This window comes from Anabrus simplex, chromosome 1 (assembly GCF_040414725.1).
Source record: "Anabrus simplex isolate iqAnaSimp1 chromosome 1, ASM4041472v1, whole genome shotgun sequence".
Taxonomy (NCBI): domain Eukaryota; kingdom Metazoa; phylum Arthropoda; class Insecta; order Orthoptera; family Tettigoniidae; genus Anabrus; species Anabrus simplex.
Genome location: NC_090265.1, coordinates 1190528154 through 1190546049, shown reverse-complemented (window position 1 = coordinate 1190546049; position 17896 = coordinate 1190528154). Strand labels below are relative to the sequence as shown.

Below are 17896 nucleotides of genomic sequence, written 5' to 3'. Positions count from 1 at the left end.
ACAAGGTTCCATATTGGGTCCAATTTTGTTTCTTATATATATTAATGACATAGCCCTGTGTTCTTTTAAGGGTAAAATATCACTTTTGGCAGATGATACTTCACTGTTCTATTCATCAAATTCTGAAGATGAAATAGTTGCAGATATCCAGCATGACTGTTGTATCTTAGATGAATGGCTGAGAAAAAATCTTCTAACAGCCAATTACTCAAAAACTGTCTGTATGATGTTCGATAAATCACAAAATGACCTAAATGCAACTACAAATATATTATTTGGCACTACGAAGTTGAAATGGGTTAAAGAAGTTAAATATCTTGGACTAATAATTGATAGTGCCCTCTCCTGGACACCTCATATATTAAACGTAAAAAATAAAATCTCTGTCTTGGTTGGTATCATTGGCAAGATTAAGTACCTACTAACAATTGACACTCTTCGTCTAATTTATTTCACAATGATACAATCTCGACTTTCTTACTTGTGTTTCATTTGGGGCAAAGCAACCCAAAATAACTTAAATACTTTGGAGGTCTTACAAAACAGAGTTATTAGATTTATGTATGGATTTCATCAACTATATTCTCGAAATAAAATGTACTCTGAAACAAATATATTACCTCTTAAGAAATTAATCTCATTAAACGCATCACTTCTTATTCATAAAGTCTTGCATAACAAAATGTTCACCAACTCTGAATTTCCTAAAGTCACTGACATGGAAGACAAGGCAAAAAAATAAATTACATGTTCATCAAAATTATACAACAAGGTTTGGCACTAAGGGAGTGCAACACTTACTAATATCTGAATATAACAGCATTCCTGACAACATAGCAATCATCTCTAAAACTGTGCCATTTCGTAATAAGCTTAAGAAGTACCTGTTAGGCACTATAAATGTGTAACAGTTATTTCTCTGATATTTTCATTTCCAAATCTTAAAAGTCAAAAAGTTGTTCCTCATGTATTGTTACTCTGATGATAATCCACTTAATATAATCCTATACATTAGATAAATTGTGATACTTAAAGTATATGTAAAACCACTATTATTACTCTTTCACTTTTAGACCTTATGCGATAATCCGCCATTGTTGTGATTATCTATGTATTGTTCCTCTTGACAGAGCTCTTGCTCTCTGGAACCCTATTTATCAATAAATAAATAAATAAAATAAAAAAATTTGGAGTGATCTACAACTTTGGTCCTATGATGTTTTGTCGTATGTCTATCCCTTATACAGTACGTTAGATTTGTCTCTATTTCTCGACTGTAAGTAAAGTTTGCACTTTTTACACGCGTAATTCATAATTGGAATCACTGATAGGAAAGATAGAATCATCAAATTCTACACGAACATTGGCCCACCCAGTAGCCATGTGAGCCAAGTCCTATGTTTGGAGCTTTTTTTTCTTCTTTGGCTCGTGGCTTTACCTCGCACCGACACAGACAGGTCTTATGTCGACGATGGGGTAGGAAAGGGCTAGGAGTAGGAAGGCCTTCATTCAGGTACAGCCTCACCATTTGCCTGGCGTGAAAATGGGAAACCACGGAAAACCATCTACAGGGCTGCCGACAGTGGGATTCGAGCCTACTGTCTCCCGGATGCAAGCTCACAGCTACGCGCCCCTAACCGCACGGCTAACTCTCCCGGTTTTGTTTGTAGCTGTCACATAATTATCCGAAAAGCACTGTGAGACAATCCTACCCGAATTTCTCCCTGTTAATAATAATAATAATCGTATGGCCTCAGCTACCGTGTGCAGACATTTCAATTTGACGCCATCTGGCTGTCTGCTCGTCAATTTCGACGTTCCGTTTTACTCTAGGCCCCCACTAGATGGCAGACCGAGTAAACCGAAACTCTCTTGGGCGTCTATGGCTGAGATTTAATTAATTTTGTCGGGTAAACACCAAATGTGTCACCAGAGATCTTTTACATGCCGACATCGTACGACATGGAGTGTCGAATGGACTTTTTTCTGCCCTTCAAAAATCCGACTACCTCTGCCGGGTTTGATCCGGAGGCCGACACTCTACCGCTGATCTACAGAGGCAGCTTTCTCCCTGTTGGACGTTTCTAACTCAATCTGACCCAATCTGAGATACGAGAAAATATCATAGTAGACATTTAGACCGCTAAATACGGCGTCTTGTGGTACAATCCGTTTGCCGATATGACGTACAGTTTAGCAGCAAGTAATCTTTAAATGAAGGTCTGCAATATTTTAAACATGCATATCGTTTCGTATAACGATCTATACATATTCATTGATGTCGATTTGTAGCGAGTGAGAAAAGGATTGTCTGCTATTGTAGTCAGTACTCCCCACATCGACTTTGACTGGCAGTGGGAATGGAGTCCTTCTCTAACTCCTGTATAACTGGCATCAGTAAGGAGGACCTACCATTTTATTGAAAAATTCCCTTCTCGATTTGACTTGCAGAAGGCAAGGGAGCATGCAATTTTGTTCAAACACCCCCCCCCCCCAATCCTCCGGATTGTGTTTGGCTGTAAAGCGTCCCGCCATTATAAACAAATGTACCCATCTAAAATGTGGCTGGCATCGGGCATAGTGGCCTACTATTTTAATGGAAACTCACCAACTCGGTGTGACTGGCGGTAAGCTGTCTGACAGTAGGAAAAGGGGCCTGCCATTATAATGATACAGCACAACTCAATTTTGACTGGCAGTAGGGAATTTGCCTGCCATCATAATAAAAACTCCTCAGCTGTAATATATCTGGAAGTCGGAAAGGGGGCCTGCCATTTAAACGAAAACTCCCTAAATCGATTGTGACCGTATAGTAGGCAATGGGGCCTGTCGTTATAATGTATGTAAACTTCTCTGTTCGATTGTGAATGGCAGTGAGCCTGCCGTTATCATCACAACTCCGCAACTCACACTTTACATTGGAAACAACGTATGGGGACCTCCCCATGCTGTTTCTCGGATAACGCTAAGTGACACGGAATTTAAAAACATTTTCTGCATGCACAGACATTTACTTCGATGTTCGTATACAATGTAGAATGCCGTAGCGAAGCACGGGTACATTTGCTAGTATAAAATATTTTCATTTTCCTTATATTAAGACATTACTTATTTTTATGAACTTTTCTCAACCCAATTGCTAAACATGTACCGAGATTAAACTGATAAGTGGCCTGTAGGGACTGTTGAGCACCAAGCATAATACAAGACTGATGACCCAATATATCAAAATGTAGAACAGTCACTTTATAATTTTAGTTTTGCTGTGTTGAATCATGTGAGTGGGAAGGAGTGAATTGTTGTGTTATTTTTGTTTTGAATTTCAACTCACATTGACCTATAGAATAATTTGAGAGTAGGAGCCCAAAAAGCTGTTGATTTGGCCCTGCCCAGGTCATATTTCACCTCGAAAATACCAGACCATATGTTGCTAAACATAACATTCAACTTTTATTGTAGCTCACAAGGACTGCCATATTTATTTATTTATTTATTTATTTATTTATTTATTTATTTATTTATTTATTTATTTATTTATTTATTTATTTATTTATTTATTTATTTATTTATTGTCTGTTAAAAAGGAAGCTGTATGTTTTCAGCTTCAACTCAGTTAATAAAACTTCATTTCTCAGACCTGGGTGTAAAATATTGTATACGGTACTTCAAAATATTTCTCCCCTGAGGGGTCTAGATGGTGGTTGACTCTCAAAAACACAACATCCATTCTTCCAAAACAGTTTCAGGCACGAAATTATTTTTTATGAAGGGTGGTCCTCTACATCCCAGATGTTAATAAATATACAAAAACATTCACCCCTTAAGAAAGTATTCATTCCTCCATTACTGTTCGACGTACAAAATCAAAATTTCACAGGTTGGTCGCTTTTACATGCTAGAAGTTAAATAAGGCAGGGTTTAAAACATTCATATTCTTCCATATGGGGTTCAAATGAGTGTTAGATCAAAAAATAAATAATCATTCCTCAAAACCGTTTGACGTACGAACTGGGGGCGTATTTTACAGCTCAGCTGACAGTGAACTCTCCAAAATGTAAAACTTTGAATAATAACTTTCAGTTTAAAACCGTAACGAAGCACAGGTATCCTACTACTACTACTACTACTACTACTAATAAGGCCTACCCTTCGTGTTATCGCGCACTGGTCTTTTTGAAAATTTCATCCAAAATTGATGGGATTTGTATCTGGGGCAACTGGGAGCCAAGTGGTTAGAATATTGTTCCAGCACCCCTCTTCATATGTATTACCTCTTAAAACAATAATCACCACCACTAGATGATCGATCAGTCGAAAACACTGAGGAAAACCGAATCTGTTTGCATAACCCTTGTACCGTTTCTCCACACGGTCGAGTATGTAGTGATACTATTTTACGACCGGATGCCCTTCCTGACATCAAAGGATTTAATGAGATTAAATGAATGACGTGATATTATTATAGTAGGAAATGAAAGTGTGAAACTCGGTGACGGCACATAGCCTTCTCCTCTCGATTAACACTAAGGGGTCTGCTCAGGGCTTAATGTCTACACACGACGGATGATTCACCGTCAACAGCGTCATATGCCTTCACTCCGTATGAACACTGCGGAGAAGTTTGGATTCAGGCTTTTGGCACGCAATTAAATGATCAGAAGTAGTATACCTCCCACCACCACCACTACCACTACCACCACCACCACCACCACCACCACTCCTACCCTGCCGGCCAACATTCTGATAGAGACCAATTTTTTTCGACGACCATATACTGTATACGATGTCTTAGCGATCATGGCCACCAGGGGGGCTAGAGAGGGCAAACGAATCTTGCACAATTATTCGACCGCTAAACTGAAAATAACGCAAGTATAATATTACATTCTGAAGTTTCTTTTCATGAAAATGTTTTTGTTTGGGAAGAATGTGAGAATTATTTCCAAGTAATTTGATTATGAATTTTGCCGGATATCCTGGCTTGTCGTGGTAGCTGTTCTACTGATGGGCGGTGGTAGCCGCATGGCATCGTCACTGGCTTCTCAGGAAGGAGGACGCGGTTCGAATTCCGGTTGACGCTTTTGAAATGAGAAGGCACCCTTGTGGTTCGAATTCTACGTAAATCTCGAGGACCCGTGGCCATGAACACGATGTCAACAGTCACATTTAATTACAGGCTTTTGCTTCTATTCCACTATAATAATAATAATAATAATAATAATAATAATAATAATAATAATAATAATTGTACCGAGGGTACACCTTTTCCGTCCAGTTGAACTGCGCGCCTCCTAGAAGGCCTTCTGTGCTGTGAATCCTAAACTATGTATCTGAAGATACTTGGACCTTTAATATTTAGATGTCTCTACTGTCGGCCTATGTACTCCCTTTGGCAGGAGGACGGAGAGTTAATTTTTAAGTAAATTTTCAAATTTCAATATTGGTAAAACTGAAGTTTTTGTAGATTGGTTGTTTTATGTGCTAAGGTTATCAGCACTTCTACGGCATCCTTTCTTCCTTAGTTATTAACCAATCAGGAATTTTGTGTATTTTTCTCTAGCCAATTAAAATTGGGGGTGTGTACAGGCGTTCTGCCTACTGTAGCTCAAGAGAGTTCTGGAACTTTCCCCTCTGAGTTGCTATAAAAGCTGGGCTTTTAGGGCCGTATTGCCATCTTCATCGTTCCGATCTAATGTGTGTACGGCGTATTATGAGGCAGGGGAAGCCTTGCCGTCGTCGGAAGGCCCAACAACTCAAGGTAATGGCAGATATCTCTTACCAAGTAATAGCTCCAGGCAGTTAACTTGAGGGGAAGGTTTCAAACTTCTTTCATTAATGTAAAATTCTAAAGACTTAGTTTAAATGTAAATTTTCGGCAAGTCTGGCGACTTTGTTCAAATCCCTGCTGGGAAACATGTAGTATAGGCTTAGCCTCTGAAACTTCGAGCCATAATCCCATGTAGGATTTTAAGTGTCTTTCTAAGGGAGTGCCAGTGTTTCGCCTCCTAGCATTTTGTGTATGGCCGATCTTTTAAATCTTTTCCTTTATACATTTAGGCCATTTAGAATGGGCACTCATTGTCCCTGTTTACATTGAACTTATTTATAGACGAGAGTGTGTAACGGACTATTGAACAGAAATGGCAGTAAACACAGCTTTTGAAATTTATCTAGTGTCAATTTTGCGAGAAGCTTGTACCTTTGAGAGGCTGTACTGGAGTAAATTTTGGAGCTCAGTCTCCTTGAATGTGAGTGAGTGGAGCAAATACGCTCTTGTAACATAAAGTACCTTTAGAGCTACAATGCTCATTCCTTGTAAACGATTGTGTGGATAATCTTCTCTATTGTACCTGATTTTTGACTTTAAGTCATTGTTATTATGGGAGCTAATGAGCTCATCTTTATATTAGTATTGTTAATTCAGATTTTCTAAATATCTATCAAATTTTAACCCCCCCCCCCAAAAGGAAAGAAATAAAATTTCAAAATTTAGTGCTTTAACTTATACTCTGATCTTTTCACTGTCCCCCCATTCATTCCAGCACCTTCTTACACCTCTGCGTTCCACGTTATCCCCAGAATAATAATAATAATAATAATAATAATAATAATAATAATAATAATAATAATAATAATAATAATAATAATAATAATGCATTCGGGATGCTATTTCAGGCGGATGCAGCCTTTGTAAGATAGACCCTCCGATGAGGGTGGGCGGCGTGTGTCGTGAATGGGTAACTGCATGTAACATGTTACTGTGGACTGTGGTAGAAGATGGTGTGTGTGGTGTGAGAGTTGCAGGAAAGTTGGGGATAGCATAAACCGATCCGAATGAATTAACCGTTTATATTTAACATTCCACAGTCCAACCGGGAATCGAACTTGGTGCCCTGAAGGTCGGGTCACCGACTACTGAGCCATGGAGCTGCACTCTTCTTCTACTGAGTGGGTCAAAAGATAGGGAATAGAGTGAGTAGTCGGAAAAACTCACTTCACCGTGGTTCGGACTCGAACGTTTGAACTCAACTTTCTAGTCCTCTCGTATAGTTAGATACTGTATCTTGTTCAGTTCTCACATGCATAATTCGGACAAGTAGTAAATACGGTATAATTAGGTAGCCTAACTACACTGACTGACAGAGCAAATGCAACACCAAGAAGGAGTGGTCAGAACTTTATGCCAATTGCAGGGTAAACTGACGTCACTGAGGTATGCTCATGATGTGAAATGCGCCGCTGTGCTGCGCACGTAGCGAACGATAAATGGGACACGGCGTTGGCGAATGGCCCACTTCGTACCGTGATTGTAGAACGTGTTGTCGTATGCCACAGGACACGTGTATAGCTAAGAATGCCAGGCCGCCGTCAACGGAGGCATTTCCAGCAGACAGACGACTTTACGAGGGGTATGGTGATCGGGCTGAGAAGGGCAGGTTGGTCGCTTCGTCAAATCGCAGCCGATACCCATAGGGATGTGTCCACGGTGCAGCGCCTGTGGCGAAGATGGTTGGCGCAGGGACATGTGGCACGTGCGAGGGGTCCAGGCGCAGCCCGAGTGACGTCAGCACGCGAGGATCGGCGCATCCGCCGCCAAGCGGTGGCAGCCCCGCACGCCACGTCAACCGCCATTCTTCAGCATGTGCAAGTCACCCTGGCTGTTCCAATATCGACCAGAACAATTTCCCGTCGATTGGTTGAAGGAGGCCTGCACTCCCGGCGTCCGCTCAGAAGACTACCATTGACTCCACAGCATAGACGTGCACGCCTGGCATGGTGCCGGGCTAGAGCGACTTGGATGAGGGAATGGCGGAACGTCGTGTTCTCCGATGAGTCACGCTTCTGTTCTGTCAGTGATAGTCACCGCAGACGAGTGTGGCGTCGGCGTGGAGAAAGGTCAAATCCGGCAGTAACTGTGGAGCGCCCTACCGCTAGACAACGCGGCATCATGGTTTGGGGCGCTATTGCGTATGATTCCACGTCACCTCTGGTGCGTATTCAAGGCACGTTAAATGCCCACCGCTACGTGCAGCATGTGCTGCGGCCGGTGGCACTCCCGTACCTTCAGGGGCTGCCCAATGCTCTGTTTCAGCAGGATAATGCCCGCCCACACACTGCTCGCATCTCCCAACAGGCTCTACGAGGTGTACAGATGCTTCCGTGGCCAGCGTACTCTCCGGATCTCTCACCAATCGAACACGTGTGGGATCTCATTGGACGCCGTTTGCAAACTCTGCCCCAGCCTCGTACGGACGACCAACTGTGGCAAATGGTTGACAGAGAATGGAGAACCATCCCTCAGGACACCATCCGCACTCTTATTGACTCTGTACCTCGACGTGTTTCTGCGTGCATCGCCGCTCGCGGTGGTCCTACATCCTACTGAGTCGATGCCGTGCGCATTGTGTAACCTGCATATCGGTTTGAAATAAACATCAATTATTCGTCCGTGCCGTCTCTGTTTTTTCCCCAACTTTCATCCCTTTCGAACCACTCCTCCTTGGTGTTGCATTTGCTCTGTCAGTCAGTGTATTTTAGTAGGGTCGAAGATAGTGAAATTTCTGACTTCAACGTTTCGTCGTCTAAATCGCATTCCAACATTTCTAGTTGTGAAGGGAAAGGTTGGGTGGTCACGAACTGTAGAAGGAAAAACCTAAGACGTCAAATCTTTTGTTTGAAGTCCGGTGTGTTATTGGAGGGTCAGGATTTTGATTGAAATGACTGCCCTGGCTGACCTCGTGGTGTGAGGCAGTCCGCTTTCTTCACCAGGAATCTTTTATGCATCAAATTACTACGGGTCCTGTGAATAGAAGGCTTCATCAAAGCATCGTCATGCAATGATATGGAAGCAGAAACAAGATAGGCATTCATGGTTCACAATATACACTTGCAGATTTATGGCAAGACACTTCTGAACCAGCAGAGGGCTACAATCTACTTTCAGGACAATTCTGATATACAAATTCCTTATGGGGTAAAATCCCGTTTCAATACAGAGGAAAACATAGACGATTCAGTCATTTATCTGGCTCCCTTTTGATTACACTAACCTAGCAGAAGAATTCAGAAGCTTGGTTATGTTCGCTGATTTTATTAAACAAGATACCTAAAACTTCTTTAACATCCATGAAAAACAGTATTTCATGACAGAGACTGGAAGCTTACACTGAAACTAATCATTATAAAATGAAAAACTTACACAAAAACGTCTGTCGTCAGTCTGTCTATTATGTATTCAGCTCGGAGGCTGGTTGGATCCTCAATGTTATGTGGGTATGGGGAAACAGCAAAAGTTGATGGTTGAGCTATAATGAGGCGTTCAAGGCAAAATGAGGTGTGAAGTAGTTCGTCTCTGGGCTGGAAAGTGCTAGTGCAGTAGGCCCTACGCCACCCCTATGAGCAGCACCTTTCATAACATATATCAGTCGTTCTCCGAATGCTTCCATACTATCACAGCCATATATGAGTCTGAGACTTCGGTGGAAGCTACATTTTTCTCTGGTCTGTACTAAGTGACAGCTGAAAAACTACTGCACTCTTCAAGAAATAGCAATAGTCGGCGCCTAAGCTACAGTACTTTGTTTACGAAGATTACTCGAAATGAAAGCGCCATTTATCCATCTCACGCACAATGTCTCGACTGCTTTCTTCTTCATACATGTGAGTGACAAAAATTCTTCTTTCGCAAAATTTGTAGACGATTTTCAGTATTTTGTCCGTTAAAAAAGGTTAGGACAATTTAAATATGTTCTGTAATACGTTCTGTAATACGTTAGGAAAAGTGACTAAATTAAACTCGTTTATTTTAGATAGGCCTAATGAAAGGAGCTGACCTCTGAAAAATGTAAAAGAAATAGTTATTGGGACGTAATTTCAGTAACATTATTACTATGAATCGATTAGATGAGAGGAGAGCATTTCGCAGAAATGTGATCAGAAGAAGAGCTAGCACTCCTCTTGGTACACCTAAGACTTGTTTGGTTGATTTAATAAGGGAAGTGTTGGCGGTAGGAACAGTAGGGATAGATTAAGACATGAATATGACAAACAGAGTAGAGTAGATGTCGAATGTAGTACAGTAGTTACGTAGAAGAGAATGAATAGAGAGCTCCATCAAGCCGTTCTGAGCACTGATGACCGAATAAAAACAACAGCATTTATTTTAACTTAACGACAACGCTCAGCCGTTTTCTACTGGCCACATTCATTTAAAGAACTTGTAATATCAAATTCAGAAGCTCGACTTCAGACCACAGTAGCTTTCGATGCCTATCCTGAATGTGTGTGATATTTCGCAAAATTAAATGCACTCACTACACATTAAGAAATGTCTGTGATAGAACCTCACTTCAAGTCGAAGGACCCTTTCCAAACCTGAGATCCAAATAATTATTGTTACACCTAAGATACCGCTACAGGTTCGATCCCGCCTAGTCTGGTGATGGGTAATCAAATACGCTCGTCGTGTTTGGTAGATTTACTGTTAGTAGGGCGTATAATTAATTGCATTTCATGGCAGAGCCGGGAATCGAACCCGGGCCTCCGGGGATGGCAGCTAATCACACTAACTGCTACAACACATTTAAATTTTCATTTGCACAATTTTTAACAATTATAAACACATTAGTGAACAATGGTAATGATGTATGATTTACAATATCGTCTGATTTGTCATTTGTTTCTACGAGAGGCCAGCACTACAAGCTCCTATAGCCTGACCTTGCTATAGCCGTCTCATTCGTTCAGATGTACTGTTGGTTTTACTCGATTCCTCATAAAGTAGATCACTCATACGTGCGTTTTAAATTGGTTTTTATCCGCTTATTGACTCATATTATGGATATTTTTGTGAGGAATGCCAAAATCGTCAATTTTCAGCCACAAAACCTGCACTATTATGTTTATTTCTTCTTCTTAATCTGTTTACCCTCCAGAGTCGGTTTTTCCCATGGACTCAGCGAGGGATCCCACCTCTATAGCCTCAAGGGCAGTGTCTTGGAGCTTCAGACTCTGGGTCGGGGGATACAACTGGGGAGAAAGACCAATACCTCGCCCAGGCGGCCTCACCTGCTATACTGAACAGGGGCCTGGTGGGGGGATGGGAAGATTGGAAGGAATAGACAAGGAAGATGGAAGGAAGCGGCCGTGGCCTTAAGTTAGGTACCATCTTGGCATTTGCCTGGAGGAGAAGTGGGAAACCACGGAAAACCACTTCCGGGATGGCTGAGGTGGAAATCGAACCCACCTCTACTCATTTGACCTCCCAAAGCTGAGTGGACCCCGTACCACTTTTTCAAATTTCGTGCCAGAGCCGGAAATCGAACCAGGGCCTCCTGGGTGGCAGCTAATCACACTAACCACTACACCACAGAGGATCTTTATTTACGGTCACAATTTTAATCCTTCTATTGTTTTCTGGAATAATTCGTGGAGATAAATCACGTATGTCTGTCTACCCCTTAGTCCCGCTTCCTGATACACGATCGGGAATGAGGTGAGATGAAATTATATGGCATGTTTTACAGCCGGATGCCCTTCCTGTCACCAATCTCAGTTGACGAACTAATGAAGGTCTAATGAATGATGGTGAATGAAATGTGCTAAGGAGAAGGAAGGAATTGACTGTAGCCTATGAATAGGAACTGTCCCAGCATTTTCCTGGAAGTGGAAATGGGGAACTACAGGAAACCATTCTCCGAATAGCCCGAATGCAGAATTTGGCTCCATAGCTAGAGCGCTTTAACACTCCGCTCGGACCAACAGGTCACTCGCCTCTGCACATAAATTAGACCTGCGTTATTACTGCAAGCGACGCCTCTGCATGCTACACGCCAAGCTCCATACTTTAATTTGGCGGTCATCTTGTAATGACCGAATGAGTGGCCGCGCAATTTGTATTACGTAACTGTCACCTTGCATTCGTCCGGCTCCATGGCTAAATGGTTAGCGACCGAGCTCGATAGCTGCAGTCGCTTAAGTGCGGCCAGTATCCAGTATTCGGGAGATAGTAGGATCGAACCCCACTGTCGGCAGTCCTGAAGATGGTTTTCCGTGGTTTCCCATGTTCACACCAGGCAAATGCTGGGGCTGTACCTTAATTAAGGCCACGGCCGCTTCCTTCCCACTCCTAGCCCTTCCCTGTCCCATCGTCGCCATAAGACCTATCTGTGTCGGTGCGACGTAAAGCAACTAGCAAAAAAAAAAAAAAAAAAAAAAATGGTTGGCGTGCTGGCCTTTGGTCAGAGGGGTCCCGGGTTCGATTCCCGGCGGGGTCGGGAATTTTAACCTTAATTGGTTAATTTCGCTGGCACTGGGGCTGGGTGTGTGTGTCGTCTTCATCATCATTTCATCCTCATCACAACGCGCAGGTCGCCCACGGGAGTCAAATCAAAAGACCTGCACCTGGCGAGCCGAACTTGTCTTCAGACACTCCCGGCAATTAAAACCTTACGCCATTTCATTTCACCTTGCATTCGAGATATAGTAGCTTTCAACCCCACTGTCGGCAGCCCTAATGATGGTTTTCCGTGGTTTCCCATGTTCACACCTTAATTAAGGTTACGTTCGCTTCCTTCCCACTCCTAGCTCTTTCCTATCCCATCGCTGCCACAAGACCTATCTGTGGTGGTGCTTGTGATAGCATGTTGCGCCGGCCCCGTGTTGTAGGGGTAGCGTGCTTGCCTCTTACCCGTAGGCCCCGGGTTCAATTCCCGGCCAGGTCAGGGATTTTTACCTGCATCTGAGGGCTGGTTCGAGATCCACTCAGCCTACATGATTACAATTGAGGATATATCTGACGGTGAGATGGCGGCCCCGGTCTAGAAAGCCAAGAATAATGGCTGAGAGGATCCGTCGTGTTGACCATACGACACCTCGTGTCTCTTGGTAGGCCATGGCCCTTCGGGGCTGTTGCGCCATGGGAGGGGATAGCATGTTGCCCATTAAGTCAGCGACCGTGGTCACGTCTCGTGCATTCAACCTCCTGCTTTGATATAATACATAACATATTCCCGCAAATAATTGTTGTTCCTAGCACCAATTTGCAATATTTAACCGGTTATGCATTGCTTATGGTTTAACAAGATTACGAGGTTATTCTGTTGTCCTGTTTCTGGTTTTATAATTACAGTCCAAACCGTTTATTGCGACATTGCTTTTAACGACGTATTGGATATAACGGCGAAATCTAATATAAACACTGTATTTAAAAAAATCTCTTATAGCGACATCGCTTATTACGACGTATCGTATAAAGCGGCGTATATTTATAACATTTTCGGAGAAAAGTTCGTTCGTTCGTAATCTGTTTACCCTCCAGGGTCGGTTTTTCCCTCGGACTCAGCGAAGGATCCCACCTCTACCGCCTCAAGGGCAGTGTCCTGGAGCTTCAGACTTTGGGCCGGGGGATACAACTGGGGAACATGACCACTACCTCGCCCAGGTGGCCTCACCTGCTATGCTGAACAGAGGTCTAGTGGAGGGATGGGAAGATTGGATGGGACAGTCAAGGAAGATGGAAGGAAGCGGCCGTGGCCTTAAGTTAGGTACCATCCCGGCACTTGCCTGGAGGAGAAGTGGGAGACCACGGAAAACCACTTCGAGGATGGCTGAGGTGGGAATCGAACCCACCTCTACTCAGTTTACCTCCCGAGGCTGAGTGGACCCCGTTCCAGCCCTCGTACCACTTTTCAAATTCGTGGCAGAGCCGGGAATCGAACCCGGGCCTCCGGGGGTGGCAGCTAATCACGCTAACCACTACACCACAGAGGCGGACTTCGGAGAAATGTATCGACTATAACGTTAAGTGTTTGGAGATTGCTGACAACAATATAAAGCTTTTTTTCAAACTCTAGTTTTCAATAGATTGTAGATTTCAAATCAGTCTGTCTGTTAAATAGTCAAGAAGATGTCGCATAAGAAAGGGAAAAAGTTTAATATTGGAGAAAAATCACAAGTAATATGGCGATTACAGAATGGGGAAGCAAACGTCAGCGTCGCGAAGGAATTCGGAGTATCACACTCAAAGATTTCTACCATGTGGAAGGACAGAGAGAACGTCTCACTTATTAGCCAAGAGCATGTGCGATATTACTGATCAATTTACATTGTTGCTACTTCCTTCCTCACTTATTATTTTATATTTTGCTGACATATTATTGCTGTACGTTCTTTGGAAACATTAGAAGAAAAATTCCTCCCAGTCCCACTCCATAAATACTGTATTGCACATACTCATTTCACTCATGTTTTTTGAAGTTTTGACTCTATTATGTTAATTAACCATGTAAGTGTGTGGTCTAAAACTTACAGACATGACACTTTTAGCAACAACAACAAAAACGGCTTAAGCTACTATGGCCTGTAACAACCGTTAATTGGTGGTGCTTACGAAGTCGTTATTACCGGTTTCGACTGTATATACATTATCATGCATACATACCCTAAATCTGCTTCTTCATCCTGTACCAAAAGTCACTGAATCGTACAGCCTCACAGAGCAGGCTGTTAAGTAACCTACTCTCCAGATGGTGAATAATTTCAGCTCCGGTAATGCTGTGTGGGAAGAGTTTGCCACTTGCCACTGACTTACTTGTATGATCCGATCTCCGTGAAGCTTGAGTCGTGAAAGCAGGTACTGTCCTAAGAGTTTGTTGGGAGGTCTCCAGTCTGGAGAATCTCCCCGCACAACGTTCAAATCCTGGTCCATACCAGCAGTTCAGAGACCTACAGTGACAGTGAATGTACTACAGTAGTTGTGTGCAACCTTGGAGCTCTGCCAACAACTCTATGACTTGCACTTTCAGTTATCTAATGTTCGTTCATTACTGTGTATTCTTATACTCTAAACTTCAATGCTCCACTTGTCTCTTCGGATTACTTCTCTTTGACGATAAGAGTCTCTGCCATCAAATTGCCAGTCAATTGTCTATAACGCTACGTTCACATTTGAAGAGCTGATAATACACGCATACCAAAGTCCACTTTCGGTCTATTTTGAATTAAGTCCACAGACAAGTAGCACATTGCCTCGCTTTTCGTAATACAAATAGATCATGTTCCTCTGAAGTTCTTTCCTGTCTCACCGTGGACTGAACTGATTACGAGTAGAATGAAGAAGGATCATTTCAAGTTCTGCAGCAAATACAGGGTCGTGATCGTAAGAGAGTTTCGCTTAAGGTTGCAACTTTGAATATACCACATCCAAATAACCATCCTCTCAAGAAGGAGGAACTGAATGGCATGTTTCATCTCCTTCGGTACTTTCCTGAGAACTTTCATCACAGGTTTTATACAATGACTACAGATAGTAGGGATCGGCGGTTGCAGCCTACAAGTGGCCACGGCTGGTCCGTTCCGAGAGCTCTGCACTCCGACCGACCAACCGGGCAGAGGAGAGGTGGCCGCGGCTCTGCATTCGTAAGACGGAGAGGGGATGATTCCCACCGTCGACTGTCCTGAGAATGGTTTTCCATGCACTAAGACGAATGCCGGAACAGTTTCCAGGATAGGCCACGGCCACGGCCGCCAACTCTCTCACCTTCTCCGAACATCTCCTTCACCGTATCGCATCTCCCTGGTCTGAGAGACGGCGTTACCGTCTAGGAGGCCCACCCTTCAGGGACGGAATGAAAACGTTTTTATGGTAGTAATAGATAGTAGGTTGGCGATTGCAGAGCAGGCTCCGGCCTAGAAATGGCCACGGCTGGTCCGTGCTCCGACAGCTTTGCACTCCGATCGACCAACCGAGCAGAGGACAGGTGGCCACGGATCTACCATGGCTCCACACCTCTGCATTCGTGGAACGGAGAGGGGCTGATCCGCACCCTCGGCTGTACTGAGAATAAGTTTCCGTGGTTTTCCATTCTCGTGCGCTAAGGCGAATGCCAGGACAATTCCTAGTATAGGCCGCGGCCGCACCCACCTCACAGATCACCGTACTACATCTCCTTGCCTGAGAGAGGGCGTCAGTCTCTAAGAGGGCCGCCTCACTCCTCAGGCGAGGAACGAAAACCGAGTATAGTAGTAGTGACAGATAGTGATGACTTTTATGGAGAGACAGAGTACGAATCAGAAACCATGTCCCTGCTCAGGCGGTCTTCTTCATTCTCTTGATGTAGATGTTCAGTAAAGGGATTCAAAATATATTTTATTTTTACAATCTGTTTTACGTTGCACCGACACAGATACTGTAGGTATTATGGCGACGATGGTATAGGAAAGGGCTAGAAGTGGGAAGGAAGCGGCCGTGACCTTAATTGCCTGACGTGAAAATGGGAAACCACGGAAAACCATCTTCATACCTGCCGACAGTCGTTTTCGAATCCACTATCTCCCGAAAGCAAGCTGATAACTACGTGACCCAAACCACACAGCCACTTGCTCGGTATTCAAAGTACTGTATCCATGAATAGTTATACAGGGTGAAGTCGAACTTCACCGAAAAACTTTCAGAAGTTTTTTTCGTCGCACCGACAAAGATAGGTCTTATGGTGACGATGGGACAGGAAAGCCCTAGGAATAGGAAGGAAGCGGCCGTGGCCTTAATTAAGGTACATCCCCAGCATTTGCCTGGTGTGAAAACGAGAAACCAGGGAAAACCATCTTCAGGGCTGCCGACAGTGGGATTCGAACCCACTATCTCCTGGATGCGAGCTCACAGCTGCGTGCCCCTAACCGCACGGCCAACTCGCCCGGTTCAGCGGTTGTTCAGGGACCCGTGGTCTCAGGTGGCTCGTTACAGAGCAATTGCATTTTGTTTTTGTTTGTTGCCTCAGTTAGCGTTTTACCTATTTTAAAAAATGACAAACGCCAGGGAATCAGAAGTTTGCCCTGCATGAGTTGTTTAACGTGCCGGAAGCCAACGATGCCGTGATGATGGTGGTCGGCATTTTGAACAGCTGTGCATTTCTTACGTACTGTACAGTACACTGACAGAACAGGCTGAACACACTGTGACAACAGTGTACGAGTTTCGTCTGAAGATTGTTGCATTTTTTTCGTGTTTACGTTTTGATTATTGCATATTACAGGCTTAGCATTACTCTGTGTTTCGTGTTTACGTTTTGATTATTGCATATTGCAGGCTTAGCATTACTCTTTGTTTCGTGTTTACGTTTTGATTATTGCATATTACAGGCTTAGCATTACTCTTTGTTTCGTGTTTACGTTTTGATTATTGCATATTACAGGCTTAGCATTACTCTGTGTTTCGTGTTTACGTTTTGATTATTGCATATTACAGGCTTAGCATTACTCTGTGTTTCGTGTTTACGTTTTGATTATTGCATATTGCAGGCTTAGCATTACTCTGTGTTTCGTGTTTACGTTTTGATTATTGCATATTACAGGCTTAGCATTACTCTGTGTTTCGTGTTTACGTTTTGATTATTGCATATCACAGGCTTTTTCACGTTATTTTCACAGAAACAAGGATCATTGGGGTAACAAACCGAATAAATCGTAATTAGGCCTACATTATTACGAGCCACCTGAGACGACGGGTCCCTTATACCAATATACTCAGAAAGTCTCCCTGAACGACCTCCGAACGTTTGTGGTGGAGTTCGGCTTCGCCCTATGTACAAGTAATATGTCTTAAAAGTTGAAGTAATTAAGCAATGCCCGTAAAATAATGAGTAATGCCTATAGATATGTTCTACCTAAGATACATGTATCTCAAAATAATCGTATGTTACATAAGAGAGCAAGTCGTCCGACTCCGTGGCTTACTGGTTAGCATGCTGGTCTTTAGTCTAAGGCGTCCCCGGATTGATTACCAATACATCCGCCGAGTTTAATCTTCGTTGGATAATTCCTCTGGCTCGGGGACTGTGTTTGTGCATTAAGATATAATGCTACGTACAGCTCCATCTTCACCGACGTGCAGGTCGCCCTA

The 17896-nt window shown here is 43.2% G+C and overlaps 1 protein-coding gene across 1 annotated transcript in view; it reads right to left on the bottom strand.

Annotated features, from left to right (window-relative positions):
- Positions 1–14747, bottom strand: part of LOC136877362 (luciferin 4-monooxygenase) — a 96653-nt gene extending 81906 nt beyond the window's left edge. The window contains exon 1 of the mRNA XM_067151339.2: positions 14591–14747. Within this exon, the coding sequence (XP_067007440.2) occupies positions 14591–14707 (117 nt within the window). The 5' untranslated portion in view covers positions 14708–14747. The remainder of the gene's footprint in view (positions 1–14590) is intronic.
- Between the last annotated feature and the right edge of the window lie 3149 nt (positions 14748–17896).